Below are 22,267 nucleotides of genomic sequence, written 5' to 3'. Positions count from 1 at the left end.
AAATTTTGACTTAAATTTTGACCAGGTAAATAATTTTAGTACAATGCATGCAACAATAGTTATCGTAACACCATATTTACAATAACTGATTGAAAATACTGTACAAATATGTACATATTTTATGTATGCACCTCTGCTGCAAAGCGCTTCACAACTCTCTTCACAACCTCTGCTCTAGCTTGTTTCTAATTTAGCCATCTAATTATCTCATGAACATTGTTTTATTACAGTATACTATGAATACTGTTGACTCTGTGACAAATTGTTAGACCCGTTTCTCATTTGTAAGTCACTTTGGATAAAAGAGTCTGCTAAATGAGTACATGTAAATGAGTATGTAAATGTATTGAGGTTTAGGTGCGACGTAAACAGTTCATGCCACACTACTATACTGCATTTGTGTATGTTTTGCAATGCAAAGGGTGGTGTCACAGTGAATGGAATGCTGTGTATGTCTTACATTGCAGAGGGAGTGTGTTCTGTGCCGTGGTGAATCTGATGGCGTTGAGGATCTCTCGCCCTCCATCACTGAGGCGTCTGAGATGACTGACGGCTGTTTAGAGTGACATGGGCTGATCCTGGCTGCAGCTGATGACATCATGCTGATGCCATCAGCGTCGCACACGCACGGTGATCCCTTCAGTACTAACAGACACAAACATCAGGAGAATTAGGAGGCTGATTTTAACAGGTCATTGCTCTAAGTGTAATGTGTGTATGTGTGTACCCTGTCTGTCCATTGAGTGGTAAAGGTTTTGTTGACTCTGGCGTATCGCTGCAGTCAGAGGAAGCTCTGCATGCATCGCCCACTCTTGGTTGCCGTTGACGACAGTCTCTGTGGGCATGGCCAGCGAGTGTCGCTTAGGAACATCCTTAGTGAGAGTAGCCAAAGACTGTTTAGCCTGGAACACACAAACAGATTTAATTCAATACGGTCCACTGCCTTGTCCAAAGAGAGTGTTGTCAACAAATGTAAACGTGTGAAAACCAATGTGTAGTACTGCCCAGAATAACCACTCCAAATGCTTCACAGCAGAGCCGGTCTGGAGCTAAAGTAAAGTTATTAATAGGCCCACACAGAATCTGAACAGAATTCTGAGAAAAATATTATTTGTGTCTAAACTGAACCATCAAAATTCTAAATGCCTTCCGTTCTTCCCCCACTATGTGTTCATTTATTTTTCCTACATGTGTTTTCCTACAGTGTTCCTACATTTTTGACCAGTGAGTTTTCTAGTTGTTTGTGTCTGCTGAATAAGGATTTTTGAAAGACAAAAACATATTTAGCATGTATTTACATACATACACTGCCGTTCAAAAGTTTGGGATCAGTAAGATTTTTCATGTTTTTTTAAAGAAGTCTTTTCTGCTCATCAAAGCTGCATTTATTTGATTAAAAATACAGGAAAAACAATAATATTGTGAAATATTATGGCAATTTAAAATAGTGGTTTATTATTTTAATAAATTTAAATTGAATTTATTTCTGTGATGCAAAGCTGAATTTTCAGCATCATTACTCCAGTCTTCAGTGTCACATGATCCTTCAGAAATTATTCTAATATGCTGATTTATCATCAATGTTGGAAACATGTTGTGCTGCTTATTTTTTTATTTTTTTATTTTTAAAACTTTTAAAAACTAAAACTAAAAACTAAAAATTAAAAATTCTGCTGGACTTTTTGATGAATAAACGTTAAACAGTACTTATTTAAAAATTTTTGTAACAATATATACTTCTGTTCAAAATTTGGGGTCAGTAATTTTTTTTCTTGCTTGCTTTGTTTAAAAGAAATTAATACTTTTATTCAGCAAGGATGCGTTAAAACTGCTAAAAAGTTATAGTAAAACTTATGTTAGAAATTATTTCTATTTTAAATAAATGCAGTTCTTTTTAACTTCGTGTTCATCAAAGAATCCTGAAAAAAGCATCACAGGTTCCAAAATAAAATATTAAGCACGACAACTTTTTCCAACGTTGATAATCAATCAGCACATTGCAATGATTTCTGAAGGAGTAATGGCTGATGAAAATTCAGCTTTGCATCACAGAAATAAATTACATTTTAAAGTATGTTAAAACAGAAAACTGTTATTTTAAATTGTAATAATATTTCACTATAATATTTTTTTCTGTGTTGTAGATCAAATAAATGGAACTTTGAGGAGCATAAGAGATTTTAAAAATAAAACATTAAAAATCTTACTGATCCCAAACTTTTGAAAGGCAGTATAATATAATATATATATATATATATAATTATAATATAATTTATAATAATTAAAAAAAAAGTATTAAATAAAAATGCAGTTTTTTTTATAGTATACTTAAAAATACAATGCTACTCCAGAAAGCACATCCTGTTTGCTTTCATTATTTTACAAAAGCACAACATTTTGTTGTTACTGTTAGTGCACACAAATAAAACGTAGAGTCTTTACAGATTCAAAAGATGTATTACTTTTATCTGCATGACCAAAAATGAGGGAGTATTTTAAAGGGATCATCGGATGCCAAGTTCACTTTCACATGTTGTTTGAACATTAATGTGTGTTGGCAGTGTATGTACAAATCTACCCTATAATGATAAAAATCCATGCAGTGATTTTTAATTAATCTGTAAAAGTAATATCCCCTTTTTTAAATCGAGCCGTTCTCAGATGCCTGTCGTTGTGGCGTCACACCAACAGAGGCTGCTCCCACGAAGAAGTGAGTATAAGGGTTTTTTATGAATCTTTGCGATCGCCTTTCCTAATAATGTGCTAGTTAGCAAGTTTAGCGGCTAAATGCAGCTAAATGTGGCACTTCCTGTGGATTTTTTTTTCTGTGACTAAACGGCTAATAAAATTTTGGATTACAATTCGACCAAGCCTTTTCTCGTCGACTAACTGTTAGTCAACTATTCGGGGGCAGCCCTTGTGTATATATAAAATTGGTGAAGAAAATGCTGAAAAACTGGGCAGATTCTATGTTGGGCCTAGTTCAAAATGCCAGGGAAAAAAAAATAAATAAAAAAAATAAAAGAACACCACCACCACCACATCTTCATTATCATTAGTTTAGAATGCTTCCCAAGCTCCTAAGCATTCTACTAAACTAGCATGCAGAGAAGATCACATTCACGCTCACAGTGAAGGAACAGAACTGCACATGCTTTTTCCATTCCATAAGCACAATGAGTTTGTTCTCAAAACAAAATACACGTGCAACCAATTAAGCTGGCCATATCGGATAAGGAGTCAACACTGCAGACCAATCAAAGAGGGACTTGGGGTTGGAGTGACAGGCCTGGCTGATCTTACCGACACTGTTTTAGGTGAGGCTGGTCTTTCTGGAGATCGAACAAACACGCGACTCTCTAGCTTTTGAGCCATAAAGTTACTCATCTGTTAAAGAAACACACACATAAACAAAAGCACGCACGCACGCACACAACTCAGCACTGACATTTTTGAGCTACTCCGTTCACAGATCATTTGAAGACACATGAAAACATTCAAATATCTCTAAATTCACTCAACCACTAAGATAAAAGTATCTCACCATAGTTAGTTCAGCCTCCAGCTCCTTGATCCTGTTCTCTCTCAGGTCCAATGCAGATCGGAGTGCACTTGCATGTTCGGTGGCCTCTTTGGTTTGTCGCCGTAGGTCCCACTTCTCCCGCTCTAACAGATCTTTTTCCCTTGCCAAGACTCTCACAGCATCCTCACTCTCCTGGAACACACAAACAAGCAGTGTGTGTTTGAAAACTGATGCATGTGTAAAGGTGGGAATTTATGCATGTTAAAGTTGTTGTGCTAGTATGAATGCATGAGATATGCATGTATGCGAGAAATACTTTTCGGTGTTGCTCATAGTTGCGTATGAAGTCTCGTAGCTGCTCCTCACGGCTCTCCAGTGTTGTGTAGAGCTGCTGCATCTGATTCACCAGATCAGTTCTCTCCAACCTCAAACGCTTTCTGTCTGCCTTCATTGCTAGGAAAAAGAAAAACAACGAAACATAAAATGTAATATATATTATTTTATGTATGTATGTATTTATTTATACACTACCAGTCAAAAGTTTTTGAACAGTAAGATTTTTAATGTTTTTTTTTTTTTTTTAAAGAAGTCTCTTCTGCTTACCAAGCCTGCATTTATTTGATCCAAAACAGTACAATTTTGAAATGTTTTTACTATTCACAATAACTGTTTTCTATTTTAATACATTTTCAAATTTAATTTATTTCTGATCAAAATTAAATTTTCAGCATCATTACTCCAGTCTTCAGTGTCATATGATCCTTCAGAAATCATTCTAATATGCTGATTTGCTGTGCAAGAAACATTTTTTTATTATTATAGTCAGTGTTTAAAACATTTGAGTACATTTTTTCAGGATTCTTTGATGAATAGAAAGATCCAATGATCAGCATTTATCTGAAATAAAAAGCTTTTGTAACATTATACACTATACCATTCAAAAGCCTGGAGTCAGTATTTTTTGGAAGAAAAATAAATGATAGAAATTAATACTTTTATTTGGCAAGGATGCTTTAAATTGATTTCAGATAAATCCTGTTCAAACAAATGCTATTTCATTTAAATGCTGTTCTTCTGAACTTTGTATTCATCAGAGAAACCTGAATTTTTTTTTACTCAGCTGTTTTCAACATAATATTAATAATAAATGTTTTCTGAGCAGCAAATCAGAATATAAGAATGATTTCTAAAAGATCATGTGATGCTAATAATGATGCTAAAATTCAGCTTTGAAACCACAGAAATAAATTACATTTTAAAATATATTCAAATAGAAAACAGTTATTGCTTGGTGAGCAGAAGAGACTTAAAAACATTGACTGGTATAAATATATATATATATATATATATATATATTTATACCAGTCAATGTTTTTAAGTACATGTTTTTAATGTTTTTTATATACACATACATATATATACACAGTACTGTGCAAAAGTCTTAGGCCACTAGTATTTTCACCAGCTGAAAAATGGTTTAAAGTAAGTTATTTCTATCTTTTGCTGTAGTGTGTCAGTAAAAATATCGGTTTACATTTCCAAACATTCTGTTTGCCATTAATTGTAATAATCTAGTGAGATTTTTGTTTGCACAAGGAGTCTGACAACAGCCAGTGCTCCACACACTGATCTAATCTCATCATCATCCAGTCTGTCTCTGGAATGACATGAAGACACAGAACAAACTGAGACAGATTAAATCCAGAAGAACTGTGGCAACATCTCCAAGATGTTTCAAGTAACCTACCTGCAAAGCTACCTGAAAAACTATGCACAAGTGCACATAGGGCAAAAGCTGCTTTAAAAGCAAAGGATGGTCACATCAAATGCTTATTTATTTAGTTAATAGAAGTTCATTGATAAAGAAAATCTATTTATGACATTGTTTTTGACAGCATCCTCATTTTATGTGCCTAACTGCCTAAAAATTTTAAGAGTAGCTTTGTAGGTGTAGGTCTCTTAAAGCATCTTGGAGATGTTGCCACAGTTCTTCTGGATTTAGTCTGTCTCCGTTTTTTCTGTTTCTTAAGACAGACTGGATTGAATGATGGAGAGATTAGATCTCTGTTTGCACAAGGAGTCTGACAACAGCCTGTGCTCCACACAAAAATCTCACTGGATTATTACAATTAATGGCAAAATGAATGTTTAGAAATGTAAACTAAAATTTCTTACTGACACACTACAGCAACAGACTGATTTTAACTGACTTTAAACCATTTTTTAGCTGATGAAAATACTAGTGGCCTAAGACTTTTGCACAGTACTGTATATATGTATGTATACCGTCACTCATTTCAGTTTATCACAATCTCAGAAAATTCTGCTATAATCCATGAATCTTGCTACACAGCACAATAAATTTCTTATTTACATTGCACCTACGCTTTGTCATAATGAGAGTATTTGCGAGCTTCCACAACTCAGGACTGAACAAAAACTTGGCTAATGGATTCTGACTAACTGAAACGTCTCAGATTGGCCACAGATATGTCTGTGATTGGCTACAATGTTCAACACTGCAAAAACAGAGCACAAACACAAATACACATTGGATTCTGTGTGAGGCGGCAGCCGCTTAGTTTCGTTTTATTGTTTATGTTTATTTAGTTATAAAAATTAAGTTTCCCAGTTCCCGCTTCCTTCCTCCCCGAATCTTAAACTTTGTTATACATATATACAATTTCTTCAAATCATCATAGCGACCCATTTTTTAAGTCTCACGGTTTGAAAACCACTGCTCTAGGGTCCTTCAAATACTCTGTTATGTATTCAAAGAACTTCAGTGTATTTTTTAAGTGCAAGCCCCCCTTTCCTATATAATAGGTTTTTCTTGATAATTATGGTACTTGTAAAATTGCAGTACAACTGATTTAACATTAATAATAATAATAAGAAATGCTACTTAAGCAAAAATCAAAAATCAGCATATTGGAATGATTTCTGAAAGTTCGTGTGACAATGAAGACTGCAGTAATGAAAATTCACCCCAAACAATTGAAAGGTAGTGTACTTCCTCAAGCCACATGATTATAGGTATCATTTATGTCCATAACACAAACTCAAAAGTTTAATACACAGAGTTACGGGTTTATAACAAATCATAACCTTAAGTATAAGCAACACGAATCCTTAGTTTATACTTAGCAAGCACCAATAATTAAAGAAAACAAACCAAAAACAAAATAAGCAATAATTATTCTCTCTACTGAAAATGAAAATACTTATTGTAACGTTGCAATGTGTTTTCTAGTCTAAAATGCTGTTTTATAAAGTTTCAGTGCTCCTCTGCTAATCTTGCCCTGACAAATCAAGTGCTGCACAACCTTGACAATCAACCTTCTGCTGATTTAAATAGTACAAATTAAAATCATATTCATATAGACCTTACAGAGAGGCAGAGCGAAAACATGAACGATATCTCATGAATAAGAAAAAGAAATTCATCTGCACATTATAATGGACAAACATCTTTTGATAAAATATTGGATGTATATTGATGAAACACTGCTATGAATTCACCTGTCACTGCAGACGTATATAGTCACATTACTTTTTATAATCATTTTCACATGCTATTCAGATTGCGGTCTCCATCTATTTAAATACCTAATATGGTGTAATTTGCATGTAACCATTTCCATTTACACATTACTGTTTTCTCTTGATGTCCAAGATGTCCATTTTCACACACCAATCCCTCTCTCTCCCTCTTTTTCCTTAATCCGGGTGTCTCTCTCCCCAGCTGGCTGTGGTTAATACTGTGTGATAACAGAGGCAGTAATTGACTGTTTTAGGTTGTTTGTAGCCTCTGCTCTGACTTGCAAATTGCAGCTCGTCTTTTCCAAGGACATTGAGTCCATTCACCCACCACTTAAAGACTCATTATACAGGAGCCAAACGGCACACACAAAAAGCCTTTTACACACTCGTGCGCACACACACACGCACACAGGAACACCTGGTAGGAGGTGGAGAGAGATTGTGAATAACAGTGAACATTCAGATCACTAAATCCTGGAAGATCAAGAGCTCTTCAATTCCCTCCCAAACTGTGTGTTTAATTAAATATTGGATGTTCCTTTTCGTTATCCTACCATCTCTTCCTTAAATAGACTTCTATAGAAGAAATGTACGATTTTCATTAGTGCTTTCAGTAGGCCTTTGCTGAGAGTGCAGAGGGTGATATGAGCAGGCTTTTTTGCTAGCACTGGGATAAAGTTACAGCTCAAATGAGCATGGAAGACAGCACCCACAATGCAAAGCTGTTTTGGTGGAACTAACGTTCAGGATTACCGTTAAATCTCCCTGATCTAGCAAGTGAAACTCAAGAACATCTAGTCCAGAATTACTCTCACACTGGGTTTTGAGGGTCACTGGAGAAAGTAGATTTCAAGACAAAGTCAGACCAAGGAGAGCAGAATCCCTCGACACCTAAACATGGAGAATATTATGCCACTTTTGTGGTCAGTGCTGTTCTGATTACTTTTGCATTTCACAGCTCCAGAGCTGAAAAATGAGCCACAGGACAAAATAATGGAGGGAGAGAGATGAGATCCAAATCGCTCTGAGGCAGTCAAAACACCTTCTTCTGCTCCTTAAGAGTGTTCATGATCCTAGATCAAATCACTTATAGACTCATATAAACAAATGATGTATATGAGACATTCTACAGAATTGGTTCAAGGTCAGAGTTTGAAAGAAATATGCAAATTGTATAATATCTAAGGAACACATTTCTAGTAATTGTGCAGTTAATTCTCATATTGTATTTCTAGAAAGTTTTGGAATATTTGTCCTCTCCCTAAATTTTTCACTACTGAAACGCAGTAAGACATAATTTAGTAAATAGGTTTACACTGACCTGTTATGATTTTGTAAATCGTCCTTGTAAATATAGATTTTTTCTATTTTATGAAAGCGTTCAGAGGTAAATCAATAACAATTACAATTTTAACAATCAAGTGTGATTTATGAGATTTGTTGTATTTTGAATATCATTTTTATTTGTAAAAGGCAAAAAGTTGATCATACTGATTTCAAACGTCAGGATTCCTTAGTTTGAATATACACTGAACCAAACACTATCATAACATCTTAGTTGATAATTCAATATTTTTTATTTTTGACAAAACATCCTATGTTTCAATCATGACTAATGTTTTGGTAGCGGCCACATCACATTACAGAAGTTTAACTCACTAAAACACTACTAAAAGATACTAAAATACAATAAATGTGCATAACTGTACTAAAATTTTGTTTATTTCCCCTAAATAAAGGATTATGTGTTCCCTTTTGTCACTGCCGATGGTGTTCGGTAGTGACGTTCTTTAAAGTTACACACAGATTTTTCATACTTTTGAACATGTTTATCTCGAAATGATTGGGCCTATCTACTCACCATGTAGCTATGAAAGACAGAGACACATAAATATTTCCTAAATATAAATGTAGGGGTGTAGTTAAAATCAGTTTCAGCCAATGGACTAAAACATACACTTGGTTTCGGTAGTGACGTGAAAATGTTTTTTACATAAAGTTTCATAATTTACAAATAAAATAATTATATATATTTTTAAACTTTACTTAAAAAAAAAAATTAAAAACATTTTTAAAAACAACAATGGAATAACATGCAAAAATTATTTTAATATCATTTTCCTAAGTTGAAATTTCAGGACAGCCACCTCCCAAATGCAAGTTTCCACTAAATGATGATTTTATAGACATTAAGCTTACTGATATTTTAAATATTATTGTGCGTTTCAACAGATAATACAAGGGCCTAAGAAACATCTAAGATTTTAATGAATTAAATGCTTTTTAAATGTGTTTTTTTTTTTTTTTTTTTTTTTTGATTGTGGGACAGCAGTTTGCACCAATTCTGTAGAACGGCTCATAAAATATAGATATATAATAAGTCAATTACTGTAAACAACTCTCTCCATAATATTTATTAGCACAGTATTTGTTTTCACTGAGAAAGGGGTTTGGGCATATATGTCTGTTGTTTATTTCAAAATGACAGGTCTGGCTTTGGGTGAGAGCTGAGGGTGAAAAGTCAGGCTCATGGTTTTCATTTCTTACCTTGTAATGCCTCCTTTGCTCTGTCCAGATCCTGCTCTTTCTGTGTCAGCTGCACACGGAGCTGTGAGACAGACAGCAGCTCCACGGAGCAGCCTCCTCCTGTCTCCTCCAGCTCACGATTCAACATCTCCCTGACCTGCTTAAGCACTGACACCTCCTCCTGCAGACGCACCACCTCCTCATGCAACAGCACTACAGAGAAAGAAAAAAAAGAGAGAGAATAACTTAATATTATAATCACATCACTGTGACGTTTTCCTGATTTATTTTGCTACTAAACAGTTGAATATTTCTTATTAAATTGATTTATTTATTATTGTTATCAGAAGTGGCATGAGCCGAGTAGGATTTTAAATGTAACTTCAAAATAAATATATAAATAAATAAATAAACCATAAAGTATAAGAAATTAATACTTTTACAGAGAAAGAATGAATTAAATTGATAAAATGTGACAAAGACATTTAATGTTACTTGCAGATATAAAACTTGCAATTTATATGACGCACCAAACAGGAAATAATTGTAAATAAAAGTCTGAATACATAAATGCAAATTGTGACTATATATTCATAAATCAGAATATATAAATGTAAATCTGAATATATAGATAAATCTGAATATGTAGTTATAAGTCTGAATATATAAATGTAAATTGTGAATATGTAGTAAAAATTGTGAATATATACATATAAATGTTTTTTTATTTTTATATTCAGACTTACAATTAAATATTCTGATTTACATTTATATATTTACAGTTTGCATTTATATATTCAGACTTCATATAATTATTTCCTGTTTAGTGCTTCATAGCTGTATTATTATTACTATATATTTATACTAGGGTTGTCAGTTTAACACGTTAACTTAATTAGTTATGAAAAATAGCAGGATTAAAATATTTTAATGCAGTTAACGCACTGGCTGCACCCCAGACCTGTCTGTAATCTTATATTTCATATAGTTGACTGCTGACAAATATGATGCAGAGCAACAACTCCAGAAATGCAGTTATGCCCTAAAATTCAAGATATTGGTGAAAAATGTCTTGTACGTGTTTTGTCTCATATTTATATACACATCACATATGACACGATATCACACAGGCAGCAAGAGCAATATGACACAAGTGCTGATTTTGTCCCAATCAATCGCAAGCTTAAATGCGATTTTATACAACAGTTCAGTAAAAAAAAAATTGATATTGTGTTACATTTGAAACACTATATTGTGTTTTTGCTCAATTTTGCAGTAACTGATATTACTTTGAAGCCATAGTAGAATTGTTGCACATCTCAGAGCAACACAGCAGTGTTTAGTTTCTGAATGAATCCGTGTTTTGAATGAATCGTGTGAATCAATGATTCAAAGGTCCATTCATAAAGAGAGCCATTTACTTCATTCCTGAATGAATCAGCCATTTGAACGAATTGAATCGAATGAGTGAATGACTCAAAGACATTTACCGCCACTTGCTGGCAGATTTAGTTTCTTATTTAGAGTGTCATTTCATTAAAAAATAAGAAGAATAAAAATAAAAACATTAAAGGAATAGTTCACAAAAAAAAAAAAAAAATCTATCATCATTTACTCACCCTCATGTTGTTTCAAACCTTTCTTTTGTGGAACATGAAAGAAGATATTTTGAAGACTGTTGGAAAGCTGTTTTGGTTAACAATGACTTTCATCGCATAAACTAAATATACTGAGATGTTTCTCAAATTATCTTCTTTTATGTTCCATATTTTACTTTAGGCCTTTGCAGCCTAAATGTAATAAATTATGTGTAATAAATTCTATGTTGAACCAAATAAAATATTTCTTTCTAAAGCTACAATTTGTAACGTCTACTTGTCTAATCAAAACATCATGTAGTTAATTAGATTAAAATTTTTAATCGACTGACAGCCCTAATTTATGCATTTACATCCATATTTATGCATATGGCTAAAGTGACTTACTGGAATGCCAGGCATCCAGGCCCAGAACTGTTATATAATTTAAAGTATGTAAAGAACACTCTTTGAAGTTCCATCAATTCAACATGCAATGCACAATATGCAAATATACCTCCCACATGCAAACCAATAAGATCATCTCAACAGGTGTTGGGACACAAGCATGAAAGCATTCCTGTCATTTATGCAGAGTGAAGTTACAGAAACTCAGTGTAGGTAAAGGGTGAGATGAAATGTCAAGTGAATTGTTTAGAAAGTTTCAGTGATGACAAAACCCACACCGAATGTACAAAGCTAAAAATCACACACACAAACACACACATGATTCTGCACAATTGTAGCTGAATCACACAAACATGAACTGACCTTACTCTAATCTTTTTATACTCTGATTCATTCTGTATTCTCTCAGCAACGTGATGATTGCATGAGTCCAAAAAGTACAATAATCTAATAAATATTCACATCACAGTTAGCTCTGAATGTGGGATTCGAAACAGGTGAGGAATCCTGAACACCTGGTGTTCCTCCCTGTCAGAACAGGCTGAAGTCTTGACACCGGCATCTAATGCAGTTCTAGAATCTGCTTTAGTTTACTTTCAGACAACAGATACGAGACAGCACTGCAGATCTGGCAGGCTGTATTATACGGATTAGAGCTCTAAGACCTCTGCATCCACTAAGCCAAAAATGAGCCTCTAGAATGCAGATGCGACTCTAGATTAGCTGGGTTCAGTGAAGGGTTACAGCTGGCTCTCGCCTGAAGTTTCTTGTCCAGACAGGAAATTTTTATTGTTTAATATCATATAAGCGCATGGTATGAGTTTCATCTGGACTCTTTGTGCTTGCTATTTTTGTGGCTTTAAAAACAGGATATCAGGGCTAATTTAAACAAGCGGAAATCAGGCCTGATCATGCATGCTTAGCATGTATGTATAGTGATGCAAAAACACTTAAACAATGTTCATTGCATTAGAAAAAAAAAAAAAAAAAATTTTTTTTTCAACAGCCATTCTCTGCCATTGTAAAGTTTGGAAAAGCCAGGACATATTTTTTATATAACTTTTATATGACATTATTCATTTGAAAGAAAAAGGTCATATACACCTAGGACGGCTTGAGGTTGAGTAATCATATGGTCATTTTTGGGGGAATTATCCCTTTAAGTTCTTTAAAATAATTGCCACGTGGTGGGATGATTTGTTAAAGGAGAAGTCCACTTCCAGAACAAAAAATTACAGATAATGTACTCACCCCCTTGTCATCCAAGATGTTCATGTCTTAATTTCTTATCGACTGAAGAAAGAATGTTTTTTAAGGGAAACATTTCAGGATTTTTCTCCATGTAATGGACTGCTAAGGTGCCCCGATTTTGAACTTGCAAAATGCAGTTTAAATGCAGCAACTATCCCAAATGCGGTTGTAAACGATCCCAATCGAGGAAGAAGGGTCTTATCTAGCGAAACAATCAGTTGTTTTCATAAAAATAATACAATTTAAATACTTTTTAATCTTAAACGCTCGCCTTGTCTTGCTCTCCCTGAACTCTGTGTATTGTCTCAAGACAGTTAGGGTATTTCGAAAAACTCCAATCATATTTTCTCCCTCAAATTCAAAAATCATTTCAAAATCAGTCCTGACCCAGTCTTTGCAAAGTGAACATGCGAATAAGATCAAACACCCTTAACAAAAAAGGTAAAACAGCAATATAGGATGATTTTGAAGTTAAGGGAGAACATAAGATGGGAATTTTTAGACATACCCTAACTGTCATGAACCGGAACAAAAACAGTTCAGGCAGAGTGAGACAAGACGAGCGTTTGACATTAGAAAATATATAAATTGTATTATTTTTATGAAAATAACCAATCGTTTCACAAGATAAGACCTTTCTTCCTCAGCTGGGATCGTTTACAACCACGTAAGTCCACTATATGGAAATAAAATCCTGAAATGTTTTCCTCAAAAACTTCTTTATGACTGAAGAAAGAAAGACATGAACATCTTGGATGACAAGGGGTGAGTACATTATCTGTCCATTTTTGTTCTGGAAGTGGACTTCTTCTTTAAAGGCAATGACATCATGGCATTTTGTGACAGAAAAAAAAAGGAGGCATGTGAGGGCTTCTCATCCAGTGTTTTCCAATTTAAAGAGTCTTGAGTGTTTTGGCCTTTGAGGACATTACAGAAAAGGGCAGCGATCTTGATAGCCACGTTCTGAAGAGTTTAATTCTATTAGTGTAGTCAACCACAAAATGACTCTGTGAGCCCTAGGGAGAACCCTAGAGGAGGACTGATCATTGACTTAAAATACAGCAGAACATCTCACAGCACCATAAATAGCTTTTTTTAAAAAATAACAGTGACTGTCTGCAGTAAAAGTTGCCTGTTATCAGATGAATGTTTGCATCATACAGATGAAGTTTGGACTTGATAATAAAGAGACTGCTGGTTTGCGATGCATGTGTGTCTGTATGCGTTTCTGTCCTGAAAGCTTGTGCTTCAGTTTACGCCAGGCCTGTCCAGTGTGATAAATACAGCTCCCACAGATCCACCACCATTCTCTGTGTTCTCCAGCTTCTGATGGTGGGGTATTGTGATGCAAACAACTCTGATGCAAGACACTGCATCACTGGATATTTTGTCAGCTTTTACATAATCATTTTACATTAAACAGAATGACGCTGACAAGTAAATAAAGCCATTTCTCTTATATTTTCATCATTTAACTAGACAAGAAAAAAAAGATTTCACAATTTTGTCAATCCAATCCTGTGGCGTATGCCGCATAAATCATTTCAGGAAATAAATAAGACATTTTCAAGCTCACCTCCTACTATTACTTAAGAATTGTTTATGTGGGAGTGCTTCTGTGTTCATTTACTTAGTCCTGCAGCATGACGCCTCCACATAATAAAAAGAGAGATTTTTTTAGTATTTAGCATAAAATGAGCAAGCAACTTGCACATTATTTTGTTACTGTATAATATAAATATTACTATCAAATATAATAACATTTAAAATGTTATATGATATTATTTTAAATTAGGGCTGGGCGATATGGCACAAAATTAACATATCGATTTTTTCTCAACACTTGACCGATTCTTGATTTTTAACTAGTCAGCTTCAAGTACTTTTTAACCCTCTAGAAAAGAAAATTCAATTCCAAATGCACCACACATGAAGTTGTCAACATGTGTAAATGTTAAACAAATTACTTGTTAAATATCTTTGCAGAAAAGATGCATCTACAACTACATCTTGTACAAACTTGTCTTTTATATATATATATATATATATATATATATATATATTATATGTTAAGAAATAATACAAGGAAAATGCTTTTAAAAAATATCAAAAGTCAAGGTTATTTAAATTCAAAATGACTGATGGTATAACACTAGCAGACTATTATTAACTATAAGTGCTCTGTAAAAACAATGAACAGCAGCTTTCGGCCTGTCATCATGACGCAAACATAAAATATCAGACATACAGTAGCAGTTCTTCACAGGTTTTTTATTCAATTGTGCAGCTTTTTTATTGTTTTTTCTATGTAAACACAGACGCATTTGACTGTCGCGCTCTCTTACAGCGTCTCATGCATGAAACAGCATTATAAAAATGCACTGCTCAAATTAAAAGAAGTTCACTCCCATCTTCTTGCACGTTTTTCCTATTCCACTGCCTGCGACAAATCTTTGTCAACACAAAAGCGCATTCTGTGATATATGAGCGTGTCACACGTGAGCAGTTAATCACGTGCGTTGACATGCACTTGGATTGTTCTTTTTTCTTTACTGTTATCATTGGCATTTTGTCAAAGTGGCTAATTATATTATTTTGGTAATATTCAAAATCGTGATTTCTCGATTTCTAAAAACAAAATCGTGGCAAACACTAAATTGGAATTAATCGATAAAAATCTGAAAAAACAAAACAAAACAAAAAAAAAATAAAAAAAATCACCCAGCCCTATTTTAAATACATTTTTTTACATTACATTTTTTAGACAAAATAGTAGTAGTAGTAGTAGTATTATGTGCAAACCGCTTTACCTTTAGAAATCGTCTTCTGCAACAGCACCTAAAAATAGATTTTATGCAAATATTTACTTTAACCTGGCCTGACATTTATGTCCATTTGTTAAGTACTCATGTGTGTGTGTGTGTGTACTTGTTTTTGCTACATTGTGGGGACCAAATGTCCCCACAAGGATAGTAAAACCTGAAATTTTTGACATTGTGGGGACCGGCCTGCGGTCCCCACAATGTTAAAAAATGATTAAAAATAGTACATAATGTTTATCTTAAAGTGTAACGATGCAAACATGTTTTCTGTGAGGGCTAGGTTTAGGGTTAGGGGATAGACAATATCGTTCGGTCAGTATAAAATCTATAGAAGTCTATGGAAAGTCCCCACAATTCACAAAAACAAACGTGTGTGTGTGTGTATGTGTATACCATATTATAACCATATTTTGGAGACAAATTTAAGCATAACCTGACAAAATCTACAAAAACCTCCCCTTTGGAACGTCCTCATTTGCAAAACTGGTATAAAATTAAGCTATTTTGAAATTGTAAAAATGCAGAAAGTTTTCTGTGAGAGGTAGGGTTAAGCTTAGGTTCAAGTAAATGTATATTTATATGATGTATATGTATAACTATAAAAACAATACAAGTCTGCAGTAAAAACCTACATTTATTCACCTTCAACATTTCTCATATTATCACAGTTTATTCGCTAGTTTATAAAATGGTAATAAAATATGACAAGAAGTCGAGTTAAACTGTGTCAGACTAGGAACAAATTCATCTTGATAATCACAAATGTATTAGTCAAACCAAAATTTATTCAGACACGTTCCACTTTTCTCACATTATCACAGCTAATTCGCTATAGTTTAGAAAATGGTAATAAAATATGACAAGAACTCAAGAGTTAAACTGTGTCAAAACAAATTCAGCTTGATAATGTCAAATAACTTTGATAGAAGTTATCTCTCACTTACATAAATGAACTATAGTGTCCTGTACCCACTATCAAAAAATATATCTGGTGTCTGAATAATTTTGGTTTGACTGTATGTAATGTCCGTATTTAGATAGCTAAGTAAACGTGCGTGTGTGCGCGTCTGTTTGAATATAAACACGCTTGATGATGTAACAGTCCATTCTTGATGCCTCGCTGCATTTACAACAACAAACTTTGAAAACCACTTGAATCACATCAGCCTATACATCTTCTGAACACACACATAACCCCTCTCCCAGTCAAACCAGTCATGCGGCTACAAAGAAACTTTTGCTGCTCTCCGTTTCTCTCTAGCCTGAGGGGAAACGCTCACGATCAGTCATTTACTCACCCGCATTCAACGCTCATCCCTCACTGTCGTCAAATGCTCCAGACTAAAAGAACTTCAGCTATCATCTCCTGTACGGAATCCAACCGCAAACGTAAAGCTTACAAAAGCTTACAACTCCCTCTTCACCTGCCAGGAGTGACTCCCACTGGTTTACAGATATTAACTGCCCTCAGCCCTCCCTCTTTTAAATGCTTAAATAGGAGGAGCTACAACTGACACCACTGTTCAGTTCAACACACACACACACACACACACTGGGCTAAAGGAAAGGAAGGATCTAGGGTCAAGGTGCAGAATTTCAAGCAGGTAATGACTCTCCTTTCAAACACATCCATACACACACACACACACAGCACTCTCACTTGCCAGATTCCGGTAAGAGGAAACCACACACACACACACACTGAAGTTAACAATCAACAACTAACACAATCCTCAGAATAATCTACAGGAAACGCCTGGTGTTGGCATTTATCTTCATTCACTTGTTTTTCTCAATCAGTTTTGATCCAAGTATCTCCATTTCTGTGTGTGTGTTTCAATTTATTGTAACAGACTAAATTGAAAGATGACACTTCCACAGCACATGCTGTCAAGTGGCACTTCTGCAAGCGTTATTTGCCTATTAGTTAAAGCTAGTTAATGCATGAAAAAACAATGAGCAATACACACTCCTACTCCTATTAATACACACTCCTACAGTACTTACTAAGATTAGTTTAGCATTGTTTATAGTTTATTTCATCAAGAGTCCATTAAAGGAGAAGTTCACTTCCAGAACAAACATTTATAGGTAATTTACTTACCCTCTTGTCATTCAAGATGTTAATGTGTTTCTGTCTTCAGTTGATAAGAAATTATGTTTTCTGAGGAAAACATTTCAGGAATTATCTCCATTTAGTGGACTTTTATGGTGCCCTGAAGTTTGAATGTCCAAAATGCAGTTTTAATACAGCTTCAAATGGCTCTACATGATCCCAGTGAAGAAAGAAGGGGTTTTATCTAGTGAAACAATCAATCATTTTCGAAACAAATTGACAATTTATAACTTTTTAACATCAAATGCTCGTCTTGTCAATGTCTGTGTGAACTGTTTTTTCCAGGTCAATACAGGGTATGTCGAAAAACTCTCATTTCATTTTCTTCCCCGACTGTGAACATGCAAAGGAGATCAAACGCTCTTTACAGAAAAAAAGGTAAAACAGTGAAGCAGGACAATTTTGAAGTTGAGGAAGAAAACAAGGAAGTTGAGGAAGAAAACCCTAACTGTATTGACCCGGATTACACAGACTACGCATGCGCACCGCAGAGACGAGACGAGATGATTTTGAGGTTAAAAAGTATATAAATTGTCAATTTGCTTTGAAAATGACTGATCGTTTCACGAGATAAGACCTTGGCTGCGATCGTTTAGTCCACTATATGGAGATAGTTCCTGAAATATTTTCCCCAAGAAACAATTTCTTTACCACTGAAGAAAGAAAGACATGAACATCTTGGATGACAAAGGGGTAAGTAAATTATCTGTAAATTTTTGTTCTGGAAGTAAACTTCTCCTTTAAATAACATTATTAGGACTTTTGATTTTGATAATGTGTAAGATTAATTAATGATTTAGAAGTATTTTATTGTTAGTTCATGTTAACTAATTTAGTTAATGTAACCTTACTGTAAAGTGTTACAGCATTTCTCTTCTGCAGTCTAAAGCTTTACATTCAAAATAATAAAATAATAATAATAATAATAATAATAATAATAATAATAATAATAATATAATATAGAGCCAATAATAAAGACTCAAGTTTTCCATCTGAATCTTTAGTTAAACTACTACAGTAAAAAGCATTTATCATACATCATATAATTATAATATAGGTCCCACTTAGACTTTGCTTTAAACACATATATTCCCAACAGCTAAAACAACTAATATAATTTAAAAATTAAACCTCTTGAGTAATGTTAAAGGGGTCATGACATGGATTTTTTAAAAATATGTTACTTGAGGTTTACTTACAATGTTGAAGTTTTTTTGCACAAAAATAAATAAATAAATAAATAAATATGTGGGAAACTTATTATTTTCAACCCTCATTCTGACCCTCTGTTTAAAACGAGCTGTTTGTCCTTTAAGGCTTGTTAGTAATCAGCCACTGTTATGATTGGCTAACGTTATTGCATAGGAAACAGCATCAATGCCCCCCCCACCATTGCATGTGAGTGTTTTGAGAACATGATATATATATAAAAAAAAAACAAAAAAACAGCCATTTCCAGACAAAGCATTATGAAACCATTTAGAGACCATTTAGTGGGCGGGGCCTATGGTCAGAAGATGAATGTTGCCTTGCTCTGGAAGCGGTATTTATGCAAACGACAGCACCCAAGTGACATCACCCTGGCACCTTGGATGCAAACGAGACGTTTTTGGAGCTTGATTAAATAAATGCTGTTTATAATAAGGAGGAGGTTGTAAGCTATGAAACTTTTGGATGTTTTAATGGTACAAAGACTTTATATACTAAAAGATCAAGGCAAATCTGATTTCTAATGCCATGACCTCTTTAAATGATCAAAGTATATATATATATATATATATATATATATATATATATATATATATATATATATATATATATATATATACACATACAGCTATATTTATTTGATTAACAATACAGTAAAAACTGTATTATTATGAAATATTATTACAAGACACATTTCTTAGCAATGTTAAAATGGTAATATTATATTAATATTAAAGTTTTTATGGAAAATGTGATACATTTTTCCAGGATTCTTTGAAAGGGTTCAAAGAACAGTATTTGTTTGAAACAGAAATCTTTTGTAACATTACAAATGTCTTTACTTTCATTTTAATTCATTTATTGCATCCTTTCTGAATAAAATAATTAATTTCTTTTTTTTTTTTTTTTTTTTTAAAAACACCTTTAAAATTAACACCTTCTTTAAAAAATAACTTCTACAAAATTTCTTTAAAAGCCACCATTTGCCAGCCAATTTAAAAAAATTTATTTATTTATTTATTTATTTATTTATTTATTTATCTATCAGTTTGTACCTCCAATGGAAATCCGAACCCCTGACCTTGGTGCTGGTAGCATCATGCTGTATCAGTTGAGTTGCTTGCACAAATGAGTCTCAAGAGTATACAAAGAACCCAGTCCAAAACAGCAGTTTTGGGCATGAAATACCCTAAATGCTGTAAAGCTCACATGTACACACAGATTTACTCACATTCACTCAGGTATTCACAAAGCAAAACTTTTACACACACAAAATGTGTTTGCCTGATTGCAGCTGTGCTGCTTTTCAACACTCGGCTAAATTTTACAGATCCCTCAGGATGGTTTGTCAACACACACGCATTACACCTGTCAACAGAGTTCACACACATACAAACATACAATCCCACTTGCACAAAAGAATGTAAAGTGTGGCTAACTGCTGTGCCAAGCACACCATAGGCAAAAGCAAACAAATGCAGCAAAACAAATCACCTTCTGACAGATGATTATTCTAGTCTTTGAGTCACAGAAACAGAAGCATTTACACTATAAGAAGTATAATAAACAAACTCACAAGTGCCAGCATAAGTTGATGACAACTTAACTCTTGGATGACATGATCCAAATGAAAAACGAAGAGAATAAATGAGTGATAAAAGAGGGGAGGTTTAAGAACTGCAGCAACAGTCATTCCCTCTGTGAAGATCATGAATCATCTGATTCATAATTTATAACTGTTGATTCATAAAAGCCAGTGATCAGAGAACCTGAATCAAATGAGTCTCCAAGAGTCAACCTAGAGTCAGGGCCAAGAAAACACTGTAAGATAATATGGCAGTGTCTCTCGTTCTTCTCCCTGTTTGATAGGATAGGAAAAAATGCAAACAGGATGAAGGGCTGCTGACATGTTCAGTAGAGAGTGAACGTGTGCACTCTTGCGTAGCCAGACTGGACCACTAGCATAAAGCCTGGTCCACATTGCAATTATTCTGGCCAAGAACCATTTAAATAGGTAAAGGTTGTCTGACTGATCCATATAGCAGCCATTCACACCTTTTAGATGATTTTACGTGCCGTAAAGCTGAAAAACCACAATAACAAGGCATCAGAACTGTGCCATACTCGGTTGTGCACACGCTCAGGATATATAAAGGTTGTCAGCTCACAGGGAATCAGGTTCAATCTGGGTCATGTCATGTAGCTTCCACTGTCATGTAAAAATAAAGGCATAAACATCTCCCCAACCCCTTCCTAAAAACAAACAAGCTCCCAAGAAAACAAAGTGTCAGCTCGTTCAAATGCACAGCAGTTCTCATAATAGTTGTATAGACAATGATGAAATTACTAGAAAATCTCACAGCTCACAATTCCAGTAAGCAGTTCTTCCACAGAAGCACTCATTGCTATGAAGAGGGAAGTAGTAAAGAAGAGTTTTAGTAAACATAAACAACCATTCAAAGGTTTTTGCCCCCTTTGCGTGGGATTGAATGACATAAGGCCTTGAAAATGAAGATTCCAAAAGAAAAGTTTATTAAAAACTAGAATCTAAAATCATATTGTGATATCTTTAATGCTTTAATGCTTAATGCAGTTGTTTTGACAGAAGGAAACAAAATACACTTCAAATTTCAGCATTTTTTGTTCTTCAGACATTCTTCTTTAAAAGAAAAAAAGGATCATCTGTATGCAAAGTGACCCATATTTGGTTTTTGACCACTGAACGTGTGTACAATTGATCAGTTATACAAATTATATTAATTTCTGGAACTGAACCGCAGAGGGCATTTAAAATCAAGATGCCATTAAGGCATTAAGATATCTCTAATACTTCTTCCAGACTTGCAAACTTTGGAATAAAAACTTTAAAAGTGTTTCTTTCCCATATTTTAATGTTCCCCATGGGAAACATAATGTAGCGAAGATTGCTAAAATCAACAGATTTTACTAATAGACCTATCTATTTTTGTGTAAATCTAACATGATGCTGCTGCCATCTTTCTAAAGTGATTTTTACCCACTGTAACTTGACTCTGAATCTCAGGTGAAAATTGCCATTTTAAACCCCCTCTACAAAATAGTGGATTACTCTATAAATATACATCTGTGACATTTAATATTTTGGCTTTCATGGCTTTATCTTTCATCAAAAAAATAAATACTGGCAAAATCAAAAAATTGAGCTGGGGAGGTTTCTGAAATGTGATTGATTTGACACAGAATGACCCATAAGAGGCTTGTTTCAAAAAATATATAAAATCTTACTAGTGTTACTTTCGTTAACAAAATCTAT

At 34.1% G+C, this 22,267-nt stretch overlaps 1 protein-coding gene across 4 annotated transcripts in view; it reads right to left on the bottom strand.

The window, feature by feature from the left end:
• kazna (kazrin, periplakin interacting protein a) overlaps nt 1-22,267 on the bottom strand; it is a 48,126-nt gene that overhangs the window by 8,950 nt on the left and 16,909 nt on the right. For 2 of the 4 annotated variants that reach the window (XM_051117423.1, XM_051117426.1), the window contains exons 3-8: nt 9,614-9,805; nt 3,840-3,976; nt 3,545-3,715; nt 3,304-3,387; nt 728-902; nt 461-645 (exon numbers count right to left, since the gene is read on the bottom strand). In XM_051117423.1, the coding sequence (XP_050973380.1) occupies nt 461-645; nt 728-902; nt 3,304-3,387; nt 3,545-3,715; nt 3,840-3,976; nt 9,614-9,805 (944 nt within the window). Of the gene's footprint in view, nt 1-460; nt 646-727; nt 903-3,303; nt 3,388-3,544; nt 3,716-3,839; nt 3,977-9,613; nt 9,806-16,948; nt 17,112-22,267 lie in introns of those variants that run through there. The other 2 variants (XM_051117425.1, XM_051117424.1) reach the window with 2 other exon arrangements.

The sequence above is a fragment of the Labeo rohita genome, chromosome 8, assembly GCF_022985175.1.
Source record: "Labeo rohita strain BAU-BD-2019 chromosome 8, IGBB_LRoh.1.0, whole genome shotgun sequence".
In the NCBI taxonomy this organism is placed as follows: Eukaryota; Metazoa; Chordata; class Actinopteri; order Cypriniformes; family Cyprinidae; genus Labeo; species Labeo rohita.
The sequence above is the reverse complement of the archived record's forward strand: the minus strand, read 5'-3'. Positions and strand labels throughout refer to the sequence as shown.